This window comes from Heloderma suspectum, chromosome 2, assembly GCF_057233095.1.
Source record: "Heloderma suspectum isolate Gila_16-S chromosome 2, 16-S_ref, whole genome shotgun sequence".
NCBI lineage: Eukaryota > Metazoa > Chordata > Lepidosauria > Squamata > Helodermatidae > Heloderma > Heloderma suspectum.
The window spans coordinates 403,196,212-403,219,176 of NC_139459.1; the positions used below are offsets into that span (position 1 = coordinate 403,196,212).

A 22,965-nucleotide genomic window follows, 5' to 3' on the forward strand; every position below is an offset into this window, starting at 1 on the left:
TGCGGGGGGTTGCAGAGAATTTCTCCCCGAAACTTGTTCGGGTGGCCGAACACGTTGGCGCTCGGCCCCCCGAAGTTTCGGGGTGAAATTCTCCGCCATCCCTAGTCCTTGGAGTCTATGATCTCAGCCCTGTAACCAGCACAGAGATATAGAACCAGTGGAGAGACACGTCCCGTGCCGGGCCTTCCGTCACGCAAAGTGAGCCTCCCACGTCAGGCGGCGCACGGCAAGGGGAGGCGGATTGGGCACTGCCGCCACCGCCACCCCCACACTGACTCTTATATGGTTCTCCCCCCCCCCGTAACCCTCCCAGCTCAAGTTAAAGCAAGAGCGTGCCTGCTCTGAGCAGTAGTTGCCAGCGTGTTGCTGAGCCCAATTCAAAGTGCTGGTTTTGACCTTTAAAGCCTTCAATGGTTTGGGACCAAGTTACTTGAAGGACCGCCTCCACCCATGTCAGCCTGCCCATACTCTAAGGTCAGACAGAGAGGCCCTTCTCATCTGCTCACCTGTGAGACCAGTCAGGTGGGTGACCACACAGGAGAGGGCCTTCTCTGCAGTGGCCCCACACCTTGGGAACACTGCTCCATCACTGAGGCCTTGAAAACACAGTATTTTACCATGGCCTTCTGTTGATAGGACTGCTCTTGTCGCTGCTACTGCCACTGTTGTTGGTCTTATTGTCGTCGGCGTTATTGTTGCTTTTATTGCTATTTTATTGTGATTCTGTTTGTACCACTGCTAATCTTTTGACTGTCTTTCTGATTTTATTGCTCTGAGCCACCATGGGTGGGCTTCTGCCCTGAAAGGTGGCCAAGAATTTTTCAAAATACATACCTACATACACACACGCACAGGAAATGTCTGCTTGCCTGTCCAAGTAGTGTGCCAGAGCTGCTCTTGCGCCCTGCGGGAATCCTGAGCGAGGCCCCGCGCCTGTCAAGGGGAAGGGAAGGCACGGCTCCCCTGCGTGGGCTGGGTGGCTGGGCATCCCGAGGCAGCATCAACCGTGGCAGATCAAGCCAGGCATTCACAGTTGCACCATCTTGCGCCCGCTGCCCAATTCAGAAATTCTACCATCTGTGCCTCCTGGACTTAAAATTGATATCCCAATGGTAATGCAGCACAGGTTGCTGTTGTGACCCACAGGTAGGACAGGTGCCTCATCTCTGTCGCTTGCCGGATCAGAGCCAGGAGAGACGGATCTCAGCCCCCTTTACTGATGAGGAAGGAAGCCAAGAAGGAGGGGCCAATGTTACGTTTACAGCTACGGATGTCACTTTGCAGGGTTAGAGAGGGTGCCGTAAAACAAGGAGCTACGTAACGAGGCCAGAGGGGCTATCGGAAAGGTACCCGGAAACCTTACCCCAGATCGTAAATGTAATGAAATAAGTAATAAGAAAACAAGCTCACAGGACAGGATGATATCAGGGAAATATTTTTGTGTCACAAAGATACCCGTCTCATGTCACAGAAGGCTGCAACTTTGGTATAAGCATGTTGTTCTGCTCGTTTATATTGCCAAGGAGGTTAATAATTCAGTAATCTTACTTAGACATATGATGATTTAAGGTAGAAATGCTACCTTTGGAATGCTTTGCTAAGTCACATAAATAGTAGTAAAACATAGTTTGCACGAGTTTTATAGCATCCAAATGCATAGAACGGAGACTCAGAGCACGCAGCCGTGGGAGCTCTCCTTCAGGATCCGCTTTCCTTACCGCGTTGCCTGTCGAATCAGCCTGGTCACCTTGATACTGATTATCACCGAGGACTTGCCAATGTCCTTGACTCTGCTTGGAGGCCTTGTTTAGGAATGATGTCCGATGTTTCATGGGTTTGCATTGATGCATCCACAAGTTCTTCTACTGAGTGCTGTTATGTTAATACTGTACTTTGCAGTAAAAAGACAAAAGACAAATCCTGTCTGAGAGGGCGCTTCTTCAGAAACAGAATTCTGTATCACCCATATCAAGAATAAACTATTGAGCTGATGGTTAGATGGGGCATCTGTAGGGAAGGGACCTCAGAACGGGCCCCAGATCTTTTGAGTTGTGCCCAGGATCTTTTGAGCTGTCCTAATTGCCTTTTTTTTTTTTTTTTTACATTTTCCCATTTTTCCATTCCCATTGGAAAACAGAAAAACAGAACTGGAAAAATTTGCTATTTTCAAGAAATTCTGTCAAAGCAAAGAGCTATACTTTTCTTTTTTGGGGGGGGCGGTGCTTCCATATCAGTGCATAGAGGTTGGGACCTGGCATCCCCTAAACAGCTGACTGAATCTGACACAGTTCAGGCACTTAGGTCCAGTGCCTTTTGTGCTAGCCATGAGTAAAGTTTCCTTTTCTCAAAGACGAAAACAAAAGCAAAAACTGTCAAGTTACACAGGGGATCAGAGATTCTAATCAGAAGGTGTTTAAGGTGAGGAGGTCACTATCCCTAGTCTCTGGTGTAGGGTTTTTTTTTTAGGAGCAAAAATCCTCTCTCCCCCTACTTTTCTGCTCTTCCACGCCCACTGTTGGGAGCTTGCTTGCAATGAAATTTTGAAGAGGGAGAAGGTAGGGAAGAAAGGGCTCCATGTGAAATACTGGTATTTCACCCAGCATCTGATTTTACTGCCCCAAACTGGAACCTTTGGGTTCTGCAGAAGTTTAGTAGCTTCAGTACAGCAAAGGATCCAATCAGCCTCCACAGACATCTTTCTCCCCCTCCACTCTAATTTGCCCTAAGTAGCTGTAGGACTCAAATAATTCCAAAAAATTAGGGCTAGGACCACGTGGCGTCGTGCTTGAGGAACTCCTGAGGCTTTTAAATAGGTTCTACACAGTTTCAAAAGAGCTCGAAAAAGCCCTCAGCCACCTCACCTGATAAAGTTAATGGAAGTACATGCAATCTTTACAAACCCTCCACAAACTCCTAAAGTCCTCTGAAGTACCGCCTCTCTGAACGGAGCAACTTGGCTTGGGGAATTCTCTCTAGCCCCCACCCATGCAAGCATTTCCAATCCCCATTCTTCTTTCCTTCTTCCTTCTTATGCTGTAGCAGAGGGTCCCAGATTTTAGGGATGTCAGAGAATTCCGCCACGGATCTCGGTGAGGCCGAATGCAATGGCAATGCACCGAAATCTGTGGTGGAACGGCCTGCAACACCCCACCCTGCGGATAAGTGGGTTGCAGGAAGCCCAGGGCGCTGCCCTTTATCCTTCTGACTGGCTGTGAGCTCACCAGGAGCTTCTGAGAGCTCCAACTGAATTGGAGGGGTGTGGCCTGAGTACTCCCAGCAGCTGACTGGGCGGGAAGCTTCAGTCTGTTTCCCGCCTCCCAGCTGAGCAGAGCAGAGCAAGCTGCTCCAGCTGGTCCAGGGACTACAGAAGCAGGCAAGCTCCCAGAGAGCGAGCGAACAGAGCGAGCGAACAGGGGGAGCAAACAGGAGTTGGCCAGGGGAGTTGCAGTGGTTGAAGAGACAAAGGAGACAAAGGAGACAGAGGCTAAGATGTAAGTGGGTTGCAGGAAGCCCAGGGCGCTGCCCTTTATCCTTCTGACTGGCTGTGAGCTCACCAGGAGCTTCTGAGAGCTCCAACTGAATTGGAGGGGTGTGGCCTGAGTACTCCCAGCAGCTGAGTGGGCGGGAAGCTTCAGTCTGTTTCCCGCCTCCCAGCTGAGCAGAGCAGAGCAGAGCAAGCTGCTCCAGCTGGTCCAGGGACTACAGAAGCAGGCAAGCTCCCAGAGAGCGAGCGAACAGAGCGAGCGAACAGGGGGAGCAAACAGGAGTTGGCCAGGGGAGTTCAGCAGGGGAGGTCAAGGGGGAGGCCCCTAACATTTTTTTTTTTAACTAACTTTTTTCCATTTATTTGTCTTGTAACACACACTTCCACACCAGTGGGACTCTGCTTTTAACCTCTACTGAGTAGAGGAGCAGGCACAGGCTAGTCTAGAACAATCACAAAGCTAGACACAAAAAGGGAAACGGGGCTATGGAAGGACAAGACTCTCCAGTGGTGGTGACCTGCAAGGTGTGTGCCATGTTTGTTTTCTTGCCTGAGAACAACATGGCCTACACCTGCAACAAGTGCAAGTTGATCACGCTGCTGGAGGAAAAAGTAAGTGGACTGGAGCGGCGACTGTCAACCCTCCGGGGAATAAGAGCACACGAAGAGTTCTTGGACAGAATGGGGGAACTACAGCAGCAAAGGGCAGACCAGAAGCTTGAAGAGCAACAGCAAGATGAGGCAGAAGTGGGAAATGCTGAGGAGAAGAAAAATGGAGTAGAGGATACTCCTTGGAAAACGGTGACAGTTAGGAGAAGAAGAACTAGACGCCACTCTGCACCAGTGGAAGCGGTGGAGCTGTGGAACCGATTCCAGGTACTTGCAGATGAGACTGGAGGACAGCCTGCAGAGGAAGAATCACAGGGGAACCTGCATGAGAGTGAGCAAGAGGCTAAAGGTCAGTCAAACAGAGGCGATGAAACCCAGGCCTACAAGAAGAAGAAGAGAAGAGTGGTAGTAGTGGGAGACTCCTTGCTGCGTGGGATCGAGACCCAAGTATGTCGCGAAGACCCGTGGACTCGCCAGGTATGTTGTCTCCCGGGAGGACAGATTAGAGACGTGACTGAAAGGTTGCCTGCACTCATAAAGCCTACTGACAGGTATCCCTTTCTTCTCATCCATGTGGGAACAAATGATACCGCCAAGCGGAGCTACGAAGAGATCACGTCAGACTTTGAAGCTTTGGGAAGGAAACTCAAGAACTTTGCGGCCCAGATAGTTTTCTCATCCATCCTTCCAGTAGTTAGAAGAGGGATAGAAAGGGAACGAAAAATACTCCGGGTGAATGACTGGCTACGAAGGTGGTGCCGACGAGAGAGATTTGGATTCTGGGACCACGGGCTATACTTCCTGGAAGATGGGCTGTTGGCTAGGGATGGGTTGCACCTCACAAAGGCTGGGAAGAATGTGTTTGGCCACAGCATGAAGAACTTCATCAGGAGGGCTTTAAACTGAATCCTATGGGGAAGGGAGATGTAATGTTGGGGGTAACAATGGACGTAGGCGCATGCACTGCAATGGAGAGAACAGCGCTGATAGCGCCCAATAATAGTCTTCAGACACATGTAGGAAGAAAGCCAGACTATGAAGCACATGGTCTTCGATGTCTATATACTAATGCCCAGAGTATGGGAAACAAACAGAACGAACTTGAACTCTTAATACAGGAGGGAAATTATGACTTGATAGGTATAACTGAGACTTGGTGGGATGACTCTCATGACTGGAATACAGCAGTTGAAGGATATAACTTGTTCAAAAAGAACAGGAGGAACAGAAAGGGAGGCGGGGTTGCACTGTATGTGAAAAATACATATCTCTGCACAGAAATACAGGAGGAGGAGCTTGGTAGCCCCATCGAGAGCATCTGGGTTGAAATAAATGGAGCAAAGAATAAAAGGAACCTGGTGGTCGGAGTCTACTACCGGCCACCCAATCAAGGAGAAGACAAGGATGAAACTTTTGAAAAGCAAATAGCCAATGTTTTAAGGAAGCATGATGTAGTAGTAATGGGGGACTTCAATTTCCCCGATATTTGTTGGGAGACAAATTCTGCAAAACATGGCCCCTCCAGGAAATTCCTGACTTGTGTGGCGGATAACTTCCTCCTACAGAAAGTAGAGGAAGGAACTAGAGGATTGGCTATCCTTGACTTGATCCTAACCAACAGAGATGACTTAGTGGATAAAGTAGCAGTTACAGGAACTCTGGGGGAAAGCGACCATGTTGTACTTGAGTTCTTGGTTCTAAGGGAAGCAAAAGCCGAGTGTACTCAAACGCGTACCCTGGATTTTAGGAAAGCTGATTTTAATAAACTCAGAACAATGATCAGTAAGGTCCCATGGCAAACAATGCTAGCGAGAAAAGGAGTCCAAGATGGGTGGGAACTTTTAAAAAAGGAAATTCTCAAGGCACAATCACAAACAATTCCAACAAGAAGAAAAGGTGGAAGACAACAGAAGAAGCCAATGTGGCTTCACAAAAAGCTTAGGGATGACCTGAAAACAAAAAAGGACACATCTAGGAAGTGGAAAGAAGGCCAAGTAACAAAGGAAGAGTACAGGCAGGTAGCACAGAATTGCAGGGATGGCGTCAGGAAGGCTAAAGCGGAGAACGAGGTGAGGTTAGCGAGGGATGCTAAAAACAACAAAAAGGCTTTCTTCAGCTACGTGCATAGTAAAAGGCAGAGGAAAGAAATGGTTGTTTAGCTATTAAATAAGGATGGCAAAATGATAACAGAGGACAAAGAAAAGGCAGAGGTGCTCAATTCCTACTTTGGCTCAGTCTTCTCCCAAAAGAGGGTCTATGACCCCCCTGGCAAAGGCGAAGTACAGGCTGAAGGGGCAGGATTGCAGCTTGAGGTCGACAGGCATATGGTCAAGGAATACCTCATTACTTTGAATGAGTTCAAATCTCCAGGGCCAGATGAACTGCATCCTAGAGTCATAAAGGAACTGGCAGAAGAGCTCTCAGAACCGCTGTCTATTCTCTTTGAGAAATCATGGAGGACCGGGGAAGTGCCAGATGACTGGAGGAGGGCTAACGTTGTCCCTATCTTCAAAAAGGGTAAAAAGGAGGAACCTGGGAACTACAGACCAGTCAGTCTGACATCAATCCCTGGGAAAATTCTGGAGCAGATCATAAAGCAATCCATCTGGAAGCACCTTGACAACAATGCCGTGATTACTCGAAGCCAACATGGATTTGTCAAAAACAAGTCCTGCCAGACAAATCTGATCTCATTTTTTGATCAAGTAACCTCTCTTGTGGACCGTGGGAATGCTGTAGACATCATATACCTCGACTTCAGCAAAGCTTTCGACAAAGTGCCCCATGATATCCTGATGAGCAAACTTGCTCGAAGTGGGCTAGATGAAACAACGATCCGGTGGATCCACAGTTGGCTACAGAATCGGACTCAAAGAGGGCTTATCAATGGGACCTTCTCAAGCTGGGGAGAGGTAACGAGTGGGGTACCGCAGGGCTCAGTCCTGGGCCCAGTGCTCTTCAACATTTTTATTAATGACTTGGAGGAGGAGGTGCAGGGAATGCTGATCAAATTTGCAGATGACACAAAATTGGGAGGGATAGCTAATACTTTGGAAGACAGAAACAAAATTCAAAGTGATCTGGATAGACTGGAGTGCTGGGCAGAAAACAACAGAATGGCATTTAATAGGGACAAATGCCAAGTTCTGCACCTAGGAAAAAGAAACCAAATGCACAGTTACAAGATGGGGGATACGTGGCTCAACCACACTACGAGCGAGAAGGATCTTGGAATTGTCGTCGATCACAAGCTGAATATGAGCCAACAATGTGATGTGGCTGCAAAAAAGGCAAATGCTATTTTGGGCTGCATTCATAGAAGCATCGCTTCCAAATCCCGGGAAGTACTAGTTCCCCTCTACTCAGCACTGGTTAGGCCTCATCTGGAGTATTGTGTCCAGTTCTGGGCACCACACTTTAAGAAGGATGCAGACAAGCTGGAGAGGGTTCAAAGGAGGGCAACAAAGATGATCAGGGGACTGGAAACAAAGCCCTATGAAGAGAGACTGAAAGAACTGGGCATGTTTAGCCTTGAGAAGAGAAGACTGAGGGGAGATATGATAGCACTCTTCAAGTACTTGAAAGGTTGTCACAGAGAAGAAGGCCAGGATCTCTTCTTGATCATCCCAGAGTGCAGGACATGGAATAATGGGTTCAAGTTACAGGAAGCCAGATTCCGGCTGAACATCAGGAAAAACTTCCTGAGTGTCAGAGCAATACGGCAATGGAACCAATTACCTGGGGAGGTGGTGGGCTCTCCCACACTGGAGGCCTTTAAGACGAGGCTGGACAGCCATTTGTCGGGGATGCTCTGACTTGGATTCCTGCATTGAGCAGGGGGTTGGACTCGATGGCCTTGTAGGCCCCTTCCAACCCTACTATTCTATGATTCTATGCCCCCCGGGACAAGACTTACCTGGAGCTGATCTTCCGGGTGACAGCAGCTCCGGGGGTTGCTCCAGCGGTGGTTTGGCAGTGGCGGCTGCAGCGGCCGGTCTTTCGACCAGCTGCCGCCGCTGCCATTTCCAGTTAAAAAAAGAAAGAAAGAAAGAAAGAAAGAAAGAAAGAAAGAAAGAAAGAAAGACGTGATAGGCTACGTAAAGATTTACATAGCCTATCACGGCTAGGTTTAAAAAGAAAACCCGTGATAGGCTACGTAAATGTTTACGTAGCCTATCACGTCTGACTTAAAAAAAACAACGCGAGTACGCAAATGCGCTACGCTATCTGCGTTCCCCTTATTTTTGCCGTCTTAGTCTATGTAAATCTTGACATAGACTAAGACGTGGCAAAATAAGGAACGGAAATGGCAGCGCCCTATGGTGGCCAACGTCTGTCCGGGGGGGAGGCGCCCCGTCTCCCCAGCCACGAAACCTTGTCGTCTGCCAGGACGCAAATGGCGGCGACCATAGCCGCCACAGTTTGCGTCCCTGGCCTGCAGTCAGCCGTGATAGGCTACATAAAACTTTGCCCTTATTTTTGCTGTAGTCTATGTAAATATTTACGTAGACTACCTGTGCCAAAATAAGGAACGCAAATGGTGGCACCCATGGGCCCCGCCATTTGCGTATGCACTTTTTTTTTTTTTTCCAAAGTCAGCCGTGATAGGCTACATAAACTCTTACATAGACTTTCACGGTGTTTTTTGAAAATCTACCCGTAATAGGCTACGTAAATCTTTAAGTAGCCTATCACGTTTGTGGTTGGGTTTTTTTCACTTAGAAATGGTGGCAGTGGCAGCCGGTCCAAAGACCGGCCGCCGCCGCACTGCCGCCGCACCGCCGCTGGGAGCCGCTGCCGCGAGGGACATTCGCACAAGGTAAGTCCCATCCCGGGGGGTGGCAGGGGGGTGGCAGACCGTATCTCCACCAATTTAAGCGCGCCGAATGCGTTGGCATTCGGCCTCCCGGAGATTCGTGGAGAAATTCTCCGACATCCCTAGTTTGTTCTAGTTTTCCATGGTAGTCAACAGGAAGCATGAAGACTCATTTTTCCAAACATTGGCTCAGGTTTCGTGATGAGCGGAAGTGGTCTGACTACCAATTGGCCTGAGCAGAGGCGCGATATTTTCCAATGTGATGAACTGGGTGTCTGACCGTGCACCTCTTAGGTATGTATGCTTATAATTTCTATACATACACAAGCACACTGCATGCACAGACATATATATATTAGAGGTGCGCTTCAACATAGATAGGGGCCACGGTGGCTTAGTGGTTAAGATGCTGAACTGCAGACTGGAAGGACAGCAGTTCGAGACCCGAGTGCTGTGTGAAGGAGTGAGCTCCCGTCTTCAGTCCCAGCTCCTGCCAACCAAGCAGTTCGAAAGCAAGAAATTGCAAGTAGATAAATAGGTACCGCCTCAGCGGGAAAGGTAACAGCGTTCGGTGCACCTCGGTGTTCAGTCATGCCGGCCACATGACCACGGAAGCATCTTCGGACAGCGCTGTGTCTTCGGCTTAGAAACGGGGATGAGCACCGCACCCTAGAGTTGGACACGACTGGTTGGGGACACCTTTACCTTTTTTTTTCAACATAGATAGATAGATAGATAGATAGATAGATAGATAGATAGATAGATGCAAATGTGTGTTATTCACCTATGCCCCTGATCTTTTAAGAACCTAGCAATGCCCCTGATCTTGATCCTGGTTCACATGGAGGTGTTTCACAGGTAAAGGCCAGGCCAAGCTCAACTGTCCACCCCCCCAGCCCATGTCAATAGTGTGGAGCTGCATCTGTGAGTTGTGGCAAACATTTTTTCTCCAGGCGAATGGAGAGTTCAGGAAATTGCAGAGGTGATGCAACTTCCTCCACACAAAATTATCAAAATCATAGTGGTTTATTCCTCTGTCTGCCAAAACTCAAGAGACTCTTTTTTCAAATTGCCCCTTCGAGTCTGCTGAGGTAAACATCAGAATACCGAGCGACATGAAGCAGCGTCTTGCACACGCCTCCTGTGCCACGGAGAGCTTGGCTGAGCTCGAGGTCTGGTGAGGAGGGCTCTGCAAGGGGCTGTGTGGAGTGGATTTGCTCCCATCCCCTCCAGATGTGAACCCTCGTCTCCCTGGGCTTCATCTATATGGGGGAAGCCACTGTCCCCTCCATCTTGTAAGAGGACTTTGCCTCCCTCTAACCGCACATCCAGGCAGCTGAGAGGTGCAGGCAGGAGGATGGAGGCTGCACCAGGCGTACCCAGAACGAGAACGCTGCTGCTCTCGCTTCTGCTGCTGCCCCAGGCCACCTGCGGGATGCTCCGGGCCAGATGCCCCTTGACTTTGGAAAGGGATGAATCGGCCCCACTGAACCACTACAGGCCGGGGGACCTCCTCGTTGGCTTGGTCATCTATGCCACGGGAGCGATGTTTCTGCCACCCCCGTTCGACCAGCCCCCGTCTACCAGGCTTCATGGGTATGGCATCCTGCATGTGAGCTGGAGGGGAGTTACTGATGCTCCATTCTCTACCATGTCATGAGCGCCACTCATTCCGAATGGCCCAGCACTGTCCCTCTTAGCTGGGAACTGAGAAATCCCTGCCCTGTTTTTCCTTTGGTGGTGGGGGTGTGTGTGTCATCACTCCATTCAGTGCCCAGCCTGCTGGCTCATTTTTAGCAGTGTGGCAACATAAGACAGGAAAATTTAATCTGCTGTCATGTGGGTGTGCAGAAGGAACATCTGCTCCTCTTTCCTAACCCATGTGAGCAGACCCAGGCTGTGCGAGGGGGGGGAGAGCACTCTCTCCCCCCCCAACCACTCAGGACAGGTTCCTCAAAATTGGATACAAGGGAAACAAGAGCGGAAGGGGAGGAGAAGCCCCGGGGGGCGGGGAGGGAGGGGGTGGTACACTGGGAAACGGTTTCACATTCAGTCCTAGAGGTCCTGTTGCGTCTTTCCGACTCTATCTAATTCCTGTAGCTCAATTGGCCCTAACACCTTTTCCTTGACTCTTCTTATCTTTATGCGTAGCCCCTGCCTCATTCCAGGTGTGTGGGAAGCTGTCGTCCTGGATCCGTCAAGGTGGTTCAGGAAGGAAAGCCGCTTTGCTGCTACGACTGTCCTCCCTGTGCGGAGGGGACCATCTCCACCCAGGAAGGTGGGTGACTCCAGAGGAAAGTGCAGGCCCTGGGGAGGAGGGGAGAAGCCACAATTTATTCCATGAAACGACTATTGAAAAATAATCTGGGATGACAGACTGAGGGTTGCGGCGGGGGGAGGCAGAGAATGGGGCAGGGATCAGCACCCCCAGCCTGCATGTGTCTCTGGCACTTTACGTCGCGTGCAAGCCCCCGAGGGAGGCTCACCCGGCATCTACGTTATACTCCTTCCGACACCTATTTATTCTCCCAGGCATTTTTAAATCCCTATTTTAAATCTCTGCATTACTGTCAGGTTGTATTCTGGTGGTATTGTAATAATGTGGTTTTAAAGCGTTATATATTATATTGTTTTATCCTGAGATTTTTAGTTTTAATTTTTGTGAACCGCCCAGATAGCTTTGACTATTGGGTGGTATGGAAATGAAAGAAATCAAGTAAAATAAATAAATGTTCACCCGACGTCTCTGAGCAGTGAGACGTTCCATGGATGGACTTTGTGCCAAGGTTTGGTTTCCTTTGGAAGGAGGTCAGTGGTGGCTTCGTGGCAGTTTGTAACATTTCAGTTTGTTGACAAATGAACACAGGAATATGAGAGCCATGCTGGGTCAGATCAAAGGCCCGTCTACTCCTGTACCCTGTTCAGACAAGGCCCAACAAAATAAATGAGTAGGAAAACCACAAGTAGGACATGAGGGCAATAAAACCCTCCCACCCATGTTCCCCATCAGTGGTGTACACAGGCTCACTGCCTCTGATACTGGAGGAAGCACATAGCTGTCAGGACTAGTATCGATGGATAGCCTTCTCCTCCAGGACTTTGTCCAACCCCCATTCAGAGCCATCCAAACTGGTGGCCGTCACAACCTCTTGCGGAAGTGAATTCCATTGTTCAGCTCTGCCTTTTGTGAAGGAGCCCTTCCCGTTATCTGTCCTGCCTCTCCCAGGAGGCAGGTTCACGGGATGATCCTGGTTGAGCCTTGGGTGAGCACAGGTGGAGTCACAGTGTAAACAAGGCTGGATGTAGGTGGTGGGAGTTGTAGTCCACTTTTCCCACATCCAGCACAATAAGGTGCTTGCAGAGCCCACGTTCAGCTCTCCGTGACCCTGTTCGCATGACCCAACAACCTGCAGTTGGTTGTCAGCACTGTTTGTCTCATGGTGGCTTATCGTGATATGCAAACTGGCTCTGTGTCCCCTCCTCTGTGTCAGTGAAACTTCGCTATTTCCAATTAATCGAGGTCATCTGACCAAAGCGCATACGCAAATGGCGGTGGCCCATGGGCGCCGCCATTTGCGTTCCTTATTTTGGCATGTCTAGTCTACGTAAAGATTTACGTAGACTACGGCGAAAATAAGGGAACGCTATTTGCTGCCCCCGCCGCCCCCGCACCTGCTGCCCCCTCCCCTGCCGCCGCACCTTCCACCCCGCTGACGGCGCACTGTCTACCGCACCGTCCACCGCTGCCACCTCCCCTACCCCCGCCTCCGCCGCCCCAGCCGCCCCTGCCGCCCCTTCTGCCACCGCCTGCCACGCCACTGCCGCACCGGCCGCCACAGCAGCCGCTGAATCCGCCGCATCGGCCCCAGGTAAGTGCCATCCCGGGGGATTCTGCAGGGCAGGCGGGGGGTCAGGTGGCCATTCCGCCACGGATTCCAGGGGACCGAATGCCAGTGCATTCAGCCTCATTGGAATCCGTGGCGGAATTCTCCGCCATCCCTAATTCCAGGACCGCTACATTTGCTGAGGACACATTGGTGAGGGACTTTGTCAGAACTGTTTCTCTGTCCACCAGATCACCCCACTTCACCTGAGTCTTGTCTTGACACTCTCAAAGAACTCTCAAAGATCAATGGGACAAAACACAGCCTTGCAGAAGACACCTTGATTCTTTCGCTGCAGGGCTGGTCATTTGATTGGCTTGAGAAAAACATCTTTAACTTTTCAGAAATCTACCCAGAACACATGTCAAGCTAACTGGCTTCCCATTTCCTGGATTCTTCTTGGATTCCTGAAAACAACCAACCAACCAAACAAACAACATTGACATTACATTGGCCACTCTTTAACCCTCCGGCGAATCTTAGGGCATGTTACATGTTTGTGTTGGAATATGTAGATATAACCATTTTCAACAGTAAAAAACGGGAGGATGTGGGATTTTCAGCTTTCACAGGTAGTTGCAGGTGAGGTGCTTCTGCTGCTGCATGAGTTTGCGAGAGGCGGTGGAGGGACTTCCCTGGATTTGCAGGTTGAGATAAGAACAGCGGACTACATTCCAGGGTTGTTGTGAGTGACACCACCTCAGCTTTTAACAGCACACAGTACATTATATGCCCAGTAAGTGTCTTGGGATTCTTGAACTAACTATGAAGATGATAATTTAAACAGGGATAACATGAGGCTAAATATAAAAATAGTCTTGCAGATATGATGTGCTTTCAGTACCTTAAAACACAATATAAAAGCTAAGAATTGTACAGCTGCAGTAACATTAACCTCCCTGGGGGGCAATGTAGACGAATACTAATTCTTCCTCCTCCTCCTCCTCCTCCACCTCCTCCTCCTCCTCCTCCTCCTCTTCTTCTTCTTCTTCTTCTTCTTCTTCTTCTTCTTCTTCTTCTTCTTCTACTTGCTGTTGTGTTGTTATCCTAACACAGTGACTTAGGAATGTAGCCCACCACAGACCACTCAGTGCAGAAATCTCAGAAGAGATGCAGAGCAAATGACTTGAGGAAGAGCAGGAAGAGACATACGAATGTAGGAAGAGCCCTGACCCAGGGTCCACCTAGTACAGCACCCTGTTCACATCATGGCCAACCAGCTGCCCATGGGAAGGCCACAAGGAGGACATGAGTGCACCAGCACCCTCCTGCCCATGTTCCCCAGCAATGGGTGTACATAGGCATAGTGCCTCTGCTACTGGAAGTAGCATACAGCCATCAGGACTAGTAGCCATTGATAGCTTTACCTGGCTTCTCCCAAAATGTTCCCCAGCTCCTAACAAATCTGAACCCCTCCTCCTTGCACCACCATCTCATCCTCGCTTTGAGATTCCTCAGCTTCGCCTGTCTAGCTGGCCTTGAGCGTGAAGCAGGTAGCATTTCCGAGAAAGCCACCTTGGTGGTCCTGGATTTCAGCTTCCTCCCTAGAAACCTAAATTTGACTTCCAGGACGTCATGACTACATTTCCCCAAATCGCTGGTACCAACATGGACCACAGCCACTGACTCCTCCCTGGCTATGCTATCTCGATGGTACATGCTGTCCACGACCTTTGCACCAGGCATTATAATTATAATTATAATTACTATTTACATTTTTATACCTCCCCACAGCCAAAGCTTTCGGGGAGGTTTACAGAGGTTAAAACATTAAAAGTACAATATGCACAATTTAAAAATTCACTATGCGGTCTTCACACCCATCACAGACACAGCTATCTATGTGTCTGATGATCAAATCTCCCACTACCACAAGCTGCCCTCCCCGCAGAGACACATCCTTGCCATTAGAGGATATTTGTCATTTGAGGAATGGGTCCCTTCCAAGGAATCGTTTCCCTTTTCCTCAGAATGACTCCCTCCTACTCAGAGACCCCCTTTCTCCATGACAGCAGACGAGCTGTCACCCAGGGATTGGGACACCACTATTCGGTCTCTGAAGGCCTCTCCCACCAACCTCTCTGCCTCTCTTACTTCCTCCAGGTCTGCAACCTTGTCTTGAAGGAGCTCCTTACACACACCCATAACTTCTGTCCAGCAGGCAGAGAGTCATACATTTATTTATTTAGTGGTGGCATTTCTATGCCACTCAATATAATATCTCTCAGCGGTTCACAATATTGAAATACGACAGTATTCCAATGACAGTAAAAATCAAGAAGCAGTAAAATGGAGCGGCCTGATTAATTGACTTACAGTACAAGGAAAGCCGGGGTGAAGAAGTGTGTTTTCAGGAGGCATTTGGAAGATGTCACATTTTCTGCCTCCCACACTACACGAGAGAGGGCTTTCCAGATGCCAGGTGCTGCTACATACATGTGGCAATCCATGCAATACATGGGATATCCCCAACACCTGTGCTGACTTTCTATTTTCATAACTTTTTTAAAAAAATGAATTGCTTTGGTTGGGTTTCTTTTTACCTGGAAAACTAACTTGTTACTAGATGAAGGTGGGGAGTTTATTTATCTGTGTGTGTTTTTTACAGTTACTTAATATGAACAGGAGGGCCGCGGTGGCTTAGTGGTTAAGATGCTGAACTGCAAACTGGAAGGTCGGCAGGACAGCAGTTCGAGACCCGAGTGCTGCGTGACGGAGTGATCTCCCGTTAGGGTTGGGGGAGAATTTCTCCCCGAAACTTCGGGGGGGCGAGTGCCAACGCATTCGGTCCTCCGAAGGTTGTTCGGGGAGAAATTCTCCATCCCCCCGCCCCCCCCGGGATGGGACTTACCTTTCACGAATGTCGCTCCCGGCGGTGGGTCCCAGCAGTGGTTTGGCAGGTCTTCGTCAGGGGCAGGGGCGGCAGCTGGTCTTTTGACCGGCTGCTGCCGCTGCCATTACAAGAAAAGTTAAAAAAAAAAAAACCCTGTGATAGGCTAGATAATGATTAACGTAGCCTATTACGGCTAGATTTGCAAAGTCAGCCATGATAGGCTACGTTAATCGTCACGTAGCCTATCACGGGTGACTTAAAAAAAAAAAAAGCACATACGGCTAATGGCGGCCCCCATAGGGAGCCGCCATTCGCGTTCCTTATTTGGTCCCTGTAGTCTACGTGAAGATTTACGTAGACTATGGCAAAAATAAGGGCAACACAAATAGCGTTTTTTTAAAGTCACGGGGCTTTTTTTTTTTTTTTTTGAAGTTGTTCACGGCAGGGGAGATGGGGCGCTTCTCCCTGGCCTGAATTTCGGCCGGGCGAGGCGGGAAGCCTCCCCCCCCGGCCTGAACTTCGGGGGGAGAAGCGAAGCGCCTCCCCCGACCGTGAAGCAGGCTGTGAGACCAGGTAAGTGACTTTCGTACATCCCTAGCTCCCGTCTCCAGTCCCAGCTTCTGCCAACTTAGCAGTTCGAAAGCAAGAAATTGCAAGTAGATAAATAGGTACCACCTCAGCGGGAAAGGTAACAGCATTCCGTGTACCTCGGTGTTCAGTCATGCCAGTCACATGACCACGGAAGCGTCTTCGGACAGTGCTGGCTCTTCAGCTTAGAAACGGGGATGAGCACCGCACCCTAGAGTCGGACATGACTGGTTGGGGACACCTTTACCTTTACCTTTTTAATATGAGCAGGAAGGGAAGAGCCAACTGCCCTGGTCTCCTCGCCTTGTTGCAAGGAGAAGAACCCCCCATTTAAGAAATTGTCTCAATCCATTGTCCTGTCGCAGTTTCTGTCTCGATTCCGCAGGCTGCACACATGCCTAATTCTGGCACTGGGGTGTCCATCTGCTCTGCGGGTTTGTTTTGAAATGGATCCTGGATCCTGACCCTCGGAAAAGGCTCCTCCCCCTTTTCCTGGCTGCCTCTACACAAGCAAAACACTAAGTGGGGATTGGGTGTTGTGCTTCTGGTTTGGGCTCTGGATGACTGCTAGCATGAGGAAAGCTCTGGAAATGTAACCCAGAGATATTTGCTTCAGAGTAAAAGAAGCAACAACCTGAATGTTTTTGTCTCATTGCAGATAGGATGACAATGTGACACTTTTTTATCAGGAAAGGAGCCACAGAGTACTGGAAGATTCTGCCCTTCTTGTTGGTCACCCAGGAGATCAACCAGAGTCCCAGACTCTTACCCAACGTCACGCTGGGCTACGACATCCATGACAACTATTTTGATGCAAGAATGACTTCGGATGCCCTGCTAGACCTGCTCTCTCCTGGGCAGGGAAATGTTCCCAACTACAGCTGTGGAAGAAGGCATCACCCATTGGCTGTACTGGAAGGTTCTGACTCTGACATCTCCATCCAGATTTCAACCATACTGGGCATCTACAAAATCCCTCAGGTGCAGTGTGTGTGGGGGGGTTGTTTAGAGGCTGACCCTAACTCTGCTTGGGGTCTCTCCAAAGGAATCAAAAAGTTCTCCAGAGAACTTCAGTGGGAGCATTAGGGATGGCGGAGAATTTCTCCCCGAAACTTCGGGGGGCCGAGCGCCAACGTGTTCGGCCCCCCGAACAAATTTCGGGGAGAAATCCTCCGCCCCCCCACCCCCCGCCCCCCCCGGTACGGGACTTACCTTCCCTGAATGTCCCTCCCGGCGGCGGGTCCGGCTGGCGGTTCGTCTGGTGTTCGAGCGGGGCGGGAGCGGCAGCCGGTCTTTCGACCGGCTGCCGCCCCCGCCATTGCAATGAAAGAAAAAAAAAAAACGTCCCCTGATAGGCTACGTGACGATTCACGTAGCCTATCACGGCAAGATTTGCAAAGTCAGCCGTGATAGGCTACGTGAATCGTCACGTAGCCTATCACGGGTGACTTTAAAAAAAAAAGTGTGTACGGATAATGGCGGCCCCCATAGGGAGCCACCATTCCCCTTCCTTATTTGGTCGCTGTAGTCTACGTCAATGTTTACATAGACTACGGTGAAAATAAGGGCAACGCTATTTGCGTTGCCCTTATTTTCGCCGTAGTCCACGTAAACATTGACGTAGACTACAGCAACTAAATAAGGAACGCGAATGGCGGCTCCCTATGGGGGCCGCCATTCGCGTACGCGCTTTTTTTTTTTTAAAGTCACCCGTGATAGGCTACGTGACGATTCACGTAGCCTATCACGGCTGACTTTCCAGATCTAGCCGTGATAGGCTACGTGAATCGTCACGTAGCCTATCAGGGGACTTTTTTTTTTTTTACTTTCGTGTTCGCGGCCGGGCGAGGCGGGAAGCCTCCTCCCCGGCCTGAATTTCGGCTGGGCGAGGCGGGAAGCCTCCCCCCCCGGCCTGAATTTCAGCCGGGCGTGGCGGGAAGCCTCCCCCCCCGGCCTGAACTTCGCGGGGGGAGCAGCGAAGCGCTCCCCCCCACCGCGAAAAAGCTGCGAGAAAAGGTAAGTGACTTTCGTTCACCCCTAGGGAGCGTCCTCCACCCATGAAAGAGGTGACCTGGATCCATAGTGGGGGGGAAATTATAGGGCTCTTCCCCGTGGGTCCGAATGTGTTTAGGGCGCACACAGGGTATTTGTGGAAGAAAGCTCCTGCACTTATGAGCGAGTCTCGTAATTAAGGTCATGTGTGGTTTGCTCCTCATTCATGCTTATATCTCCGAAAATAAGGGGGCAGTCAGAGACACCGGTGAGGGGGAGGGCAAGCTGTTTGCAGCTGCTGGTCACACTTCAAAATCAAGTGTGTTCCTATTCGGGGTTCTGTTTTTGGCCACATTCAATACTGCTGGGAATGTGAGATGAACTGTTGGGAACTTGCTTCCTTTCTGGACACTCAGGAGAAGCTCCATAGTTTAGGGCGTATTCGTTTTGTACTGTTCTGTCATCCTTCAGCCTGAATGTTTTATTCATCATATAATTCTGACTGTTTGTTCCACTGCTATGAAAGATGGCACAGATATTTCCAATTAATTGGGGTCATCTGGCCAACTTTCAGAAGTATCCAATGAAGAACTGAAATGTGGTTGTGAAGCAAAACAAACCCTCAGTCTCTTCCTTGGTTTGCCAGGTCAGTTATGCTTTTGTTTCCCAAGTTCTGAGTGATAAAACTGAGTTCCCTTTCTTCTACCGGATGGTCCCCAAAGAAGGAGCCCAGTATCCAGGGATTATCATACTGCTCCTGCATTTTAGATGGACATTGATCGTTCTCGTTGCTCCGGACACCGACAACGGAGAGAGATGCATGAGGGCCTTGACCCCCGCGTTCATCAGGGACGGTGTTTGTGTTGTTTTCTCACAAAGGATCTCAGGACTGAATACAAACACATTGGACTTTCCTCAGGCTTCATTCCACCACTGGAGACAAATCAACGTCTTTGTTTATTGTGCAGAGACTAGATACTTCTTGATTGGAATAAATCTTATGCAGTATTATGTTGAAATATTAATGAAACCCATTGTAGGGAAAGTCTGGGTCACAACGGCTTTGTGGGAATTTGCAGTGGAGTTGACATCTAACCATCCTTCTCTCCACCTTATCCTTGGTATATTTTCCTTCACTCTCCAGCAAAATAAAAGCTCAAAATACGATGGCTTTTCACACTTTCGCTTTATTCTCAAGCAGTTTGTGAAGAAAGCATTTAATTGTGCCTATTCGAAGCATGCATTGTCTGTGAAAGGCTGGACAAGATGCAGAGAGAATGAGAAACCAGAGACCCTTCCAGAAGAGGTCGTGGAGAGAATCCTGTCTCTAGACAGCTACATCATTTACAACACTGTCCATGCTGTGGCCCGTGCCTTGGATGCTGCTTATGCATCCAAATCCAAGAGGAGGGTGGTGGAAAGTGGAGACAGGCTGGACGCTCAAAGGCTGCAGCCATGGCAGGTATTCCCTTTCCCATCACAGATAGAGATAGCCCTGCCGAATCAATGGTACAATTCAAGCATGATTGCCCTGGATTTAGAAGCTGAGAAGTTAAGGCAGTGAGGTGAAATGTTGGATATCTGTGGAGCAAAACCAGCTGCGAAACCCCCTGTGCCTCTTTTGGCCTCCTGACACCGGCCCCTGGGGACTCAACCCATCTGGCCTCAGTCCCAACATGGGTGCAGCCCCTCTGTCTCTGCCCTGGCCCGTTCCCCGTGCTCCACCACTGGAGTCAGCCATGCTGCTGGTCCTTCCTCCCTCCTTGACTGGGCTGCCAGTTGGACACCTACTGGGTCCACTGTTGCCCCTCCCTCCTTCCCTTTGTCTGTGTGAATGTCAGGGGGGAGTGCTGCCATCTGAAATGGTTGCTGGATGCAAATGAAAGGTTCATGGACTGATGGCATTTGAGAGAAACGTACATTTCTATTTTTTCTGTTGATTTTTACAACAGTGCTAAGCTGAACATTCCCCCATTGTGTAGAATTAAAATTACTTTTTCCACAATGTGCAGAAAAGTATCTTGCATCTGGTTTTATCGCATGTCAATAAGGATTTTCTGGCTGGAGCAATTTTTAAATGTCCAGTTGTACAATTTGACATCTGACACAAGGAATCTAGATTCGTTCCCAGACATATGCTGAACCTATAATGGTTACAGCTCAATTTCTGTGTGCCTACTGCTCAAAACCGGGTCCTACTGAGTTCAGTTGAAATTACTAGCATTTTTTGTGCATAGGACCTCAGCCTTCATTACCTACCTGACAACTTGCTGCCTTTCAACTGGGCTGAGAATGTGCCCCATGGAGAGGTCGGCCTCCCTTTGCCTGATGGTAGGACCAGGCCCAGATTGCTGAACTAATTTATACGCCTACAATTTTTAAGCATTATTTATTACATGTCTATACTTCCCAATAGCCAAGCTGTCTGGCAGTTTACAAAAGATTAAAACCTTAAAATAAATAAGAAAACATAATATAGAAACTATTTTCATAAAACAATGGAAAAATAATCAACAACCTCAGATGATGGTCAAAGTTTATGGGAAGAGTTTAGCTCCCTAACTGTTTAAGCAGAGAAAGGGCATTCAGGGATGAAATGAGGTCCCGTGAGAATGTGAAGAGACACCCCCATCCACTTGGGTCGGGAACCACTCCTGAGCCATAGAAGATTCAAGTATGTAATGGGTAGAACTGAGAAATCGAGTGTGGTTTCTGGTTTCCCCCATGCTTGTGTTTTCTCTGCTGTTCTAGCTTCAACCTTTCCTGAGAAACCCGCAGTTCTACAATGATTCCATGGACAGAGTGTATTTGGATGAGAACGCAGACCCGGTAGCCGCCTTTGACATTGTGAACTGGGTGAAGTTCCCAATAAGTCTGTGGTTAAAGTAAAATTTGGGAGTATGGAAAGACGGGGATCCCCAGCTGACCTCAAGTTCACCATTGATCAGGATGCCATTGTGTGGCCCCAATGGTTCAACAAGGTGAGGAAAGCGATTCCTTTCATTTCATGGTATTTATTTACCATCTTTTAACCTCTGCTAATTGGAACAGGTTCCCGGTCTGCCTGGAAGTTCCAAGTAGCAGCAGTTTTCCAAGATCTCAGAGAGAGGGGATCATTTTCCCAGCTCTGCTTCCCAGCTGTAGGCCAAACACAGCCTGCAGCAGGTGACTTGGGACTTATCTCTTATCTTATTTGAATAGTACCACAAGTCTGTATGATACTTTATGGACGAGGAGCGGACATGTCGCTTAAGATTCAACACAAAGGAAACAAGAGAGGAAACTGGGAAGCTGCACATGCTCAGGCTTAGTGATGAGCTTCATGTTCAGTCCTGGAGACCCTGTTGGGCCATTTGAACTGTGTCTGTCATTTCTGTAGCTAAATTGGCCCCAACACATTTTCCTTGGTGATCCTTGTTTCTGTGCGTAGCCCCTGCCTCGTTCCAGGTGCGTTGAAAGCTGTCGCCCTGGGTCCGTCAAGGTGGTTCAGGAAGGAAGGCTGGTTTGCTGCTATGACTGTTCTCCCTGCAGTGAAGGGACCATCTCTAGCCAGGAAGGTGGGTGACTCCAGAGGAAAATGCAGCCCTAGTGAAGGATGGTAAAGATCCACCCAGGCATGTTCACTGAAGCTTTTCTTAAAGGCATTTCTGCATTTGGATCATTTATTGCAATAGCCACAATTTATTTCCCAAAATGACTCATGAAAAATAACCTGGGAGAATGGACTGAGGGTTGGGGCAGGGGGAGGCAGAGGATGGGGCAGGGATCAGCACCCCCAGCCTGCATGTGTCTCCTGCACTTGACGTTGGGTGCAAGTCCTCCATGGTTAATATTGTTATGCTAATTCCCACTTCTCTGAGTGGTGAGAAATTGTTGGAGGGACTCAGGCCATGAGTCACTTAACCTGAAGTGGAAGGGTTAATATGTACCTGAGTGAGGTGGGAGGGGATCTCTAAGAGGTCGTCCTGCCTTTTCCTGGTCTCCTCCCTCTACTTTCCTTTCTTCTTCCTTCTTCCCCCTCCAAGTGATGCTGACCATGGCGCTGACCACAGCCAACTTACCTGGAGAAGTCAGTTTGCTGTATCTCCAGTAAAGTCTGTTCCTAACCCACCACTCGAGCGTGTTTTGTCCACATCTGTGGTTACTGGTGTGGGGGCTGATTTGGACTCCAGAAATTTCAGGGATGGAGTGTTTACCAAGTGTTTGGTTTCCTTTGGAAGGTGGTCAGTGAAGGCTTAGTGGCATTTTGTAGCTTTTCAGGTTGTTCACAAATGCTCATAGGAATATAAGAAGAGCCATGCTGGGTCAGATCAAAGGCCCTTCTAGTCCTGCACTGTATTCAGACAATGGCCAATGAAATACATCAATGGGAAACCCACAAGTAGGACATGAGTACAATAACACCCTCCCATCCATGTTCCCCAGCAACAGGTGCATATAGGCTCACTGCCTCTGGTAGTGGAGGTAGCACATAGCTGTCAGGACTAGTAGCCTTTGATAGCCTTCTCCTTCAGGAATTTGTGCAACCCCCTTTTAAAGCCATCCTAACAGGTGGCCCCTCTTCATGGATCACTGCCTTGTTGTGGCGAAGGGGCTTGCGTAACTCAGTGAAGCCATAAGCCATAAGCCATAGAAGCTACCCAAGATGGACAGGTCATGGCGGAGAGTTCTGACAAAATGTGGTCCACTAGAGAAGGAAATGGCAACTCACTCCAGTATTTTTGCCAAGAAAACCCCATGGAACGTATCACAAGGCTAA

General features: G+C 49.2%; 1 protein-coding gene across 1 annotated transcript; it reads left to right on the forward strand.

The window, feature by feature from the left end:
• Positions 1 to 10,960: 10,960 nt before the first annotated feature.
• Positions 10,961 to 20,216, forward strand: LOC146356683 (vomeronasal type-2 receptor 26-like). The gene is made up of 3 exons (XM_084832660.1): positions 10,961 to 11,187; positions 16,873 to 17,195; positions 18,975 to 20,216. The coding sequence occupies exons 2-3, from the start codon at positions 17,080 to 17,082 to the stop codon at positions 19,768 to 19,770; spliced, it is 912 nt and encodes a 303-aa protein (XP_084688786.1). The 5' UTR covers positions 10,961 to 11,187; positions 16,873 to 17,079; the 3' UTR covers positions 19,771 to 20,216.
• Positions 20,217 to 22,965: the final 2,749 nt, after the last annotated feature.

What these genes read in the sequence shown, in the direction of transcription:
- LOC146356683 (XM_084832660.1), top strand. Translation starts at nt 17,080, where the DNA reads ATGTTCCCAACTACAGCTGTGGAAGAAGGCATCACCCATTGGCTGTAC. An exon ending in GCATCTACAAAATCCCTCAG is followed by an intron (nt 17,196 to 18,974) that starts GTGCAGTGTGTG and finishes CCTGCATTTTAG; the next exon opens with ATGGACATTGATCGTTCTCG.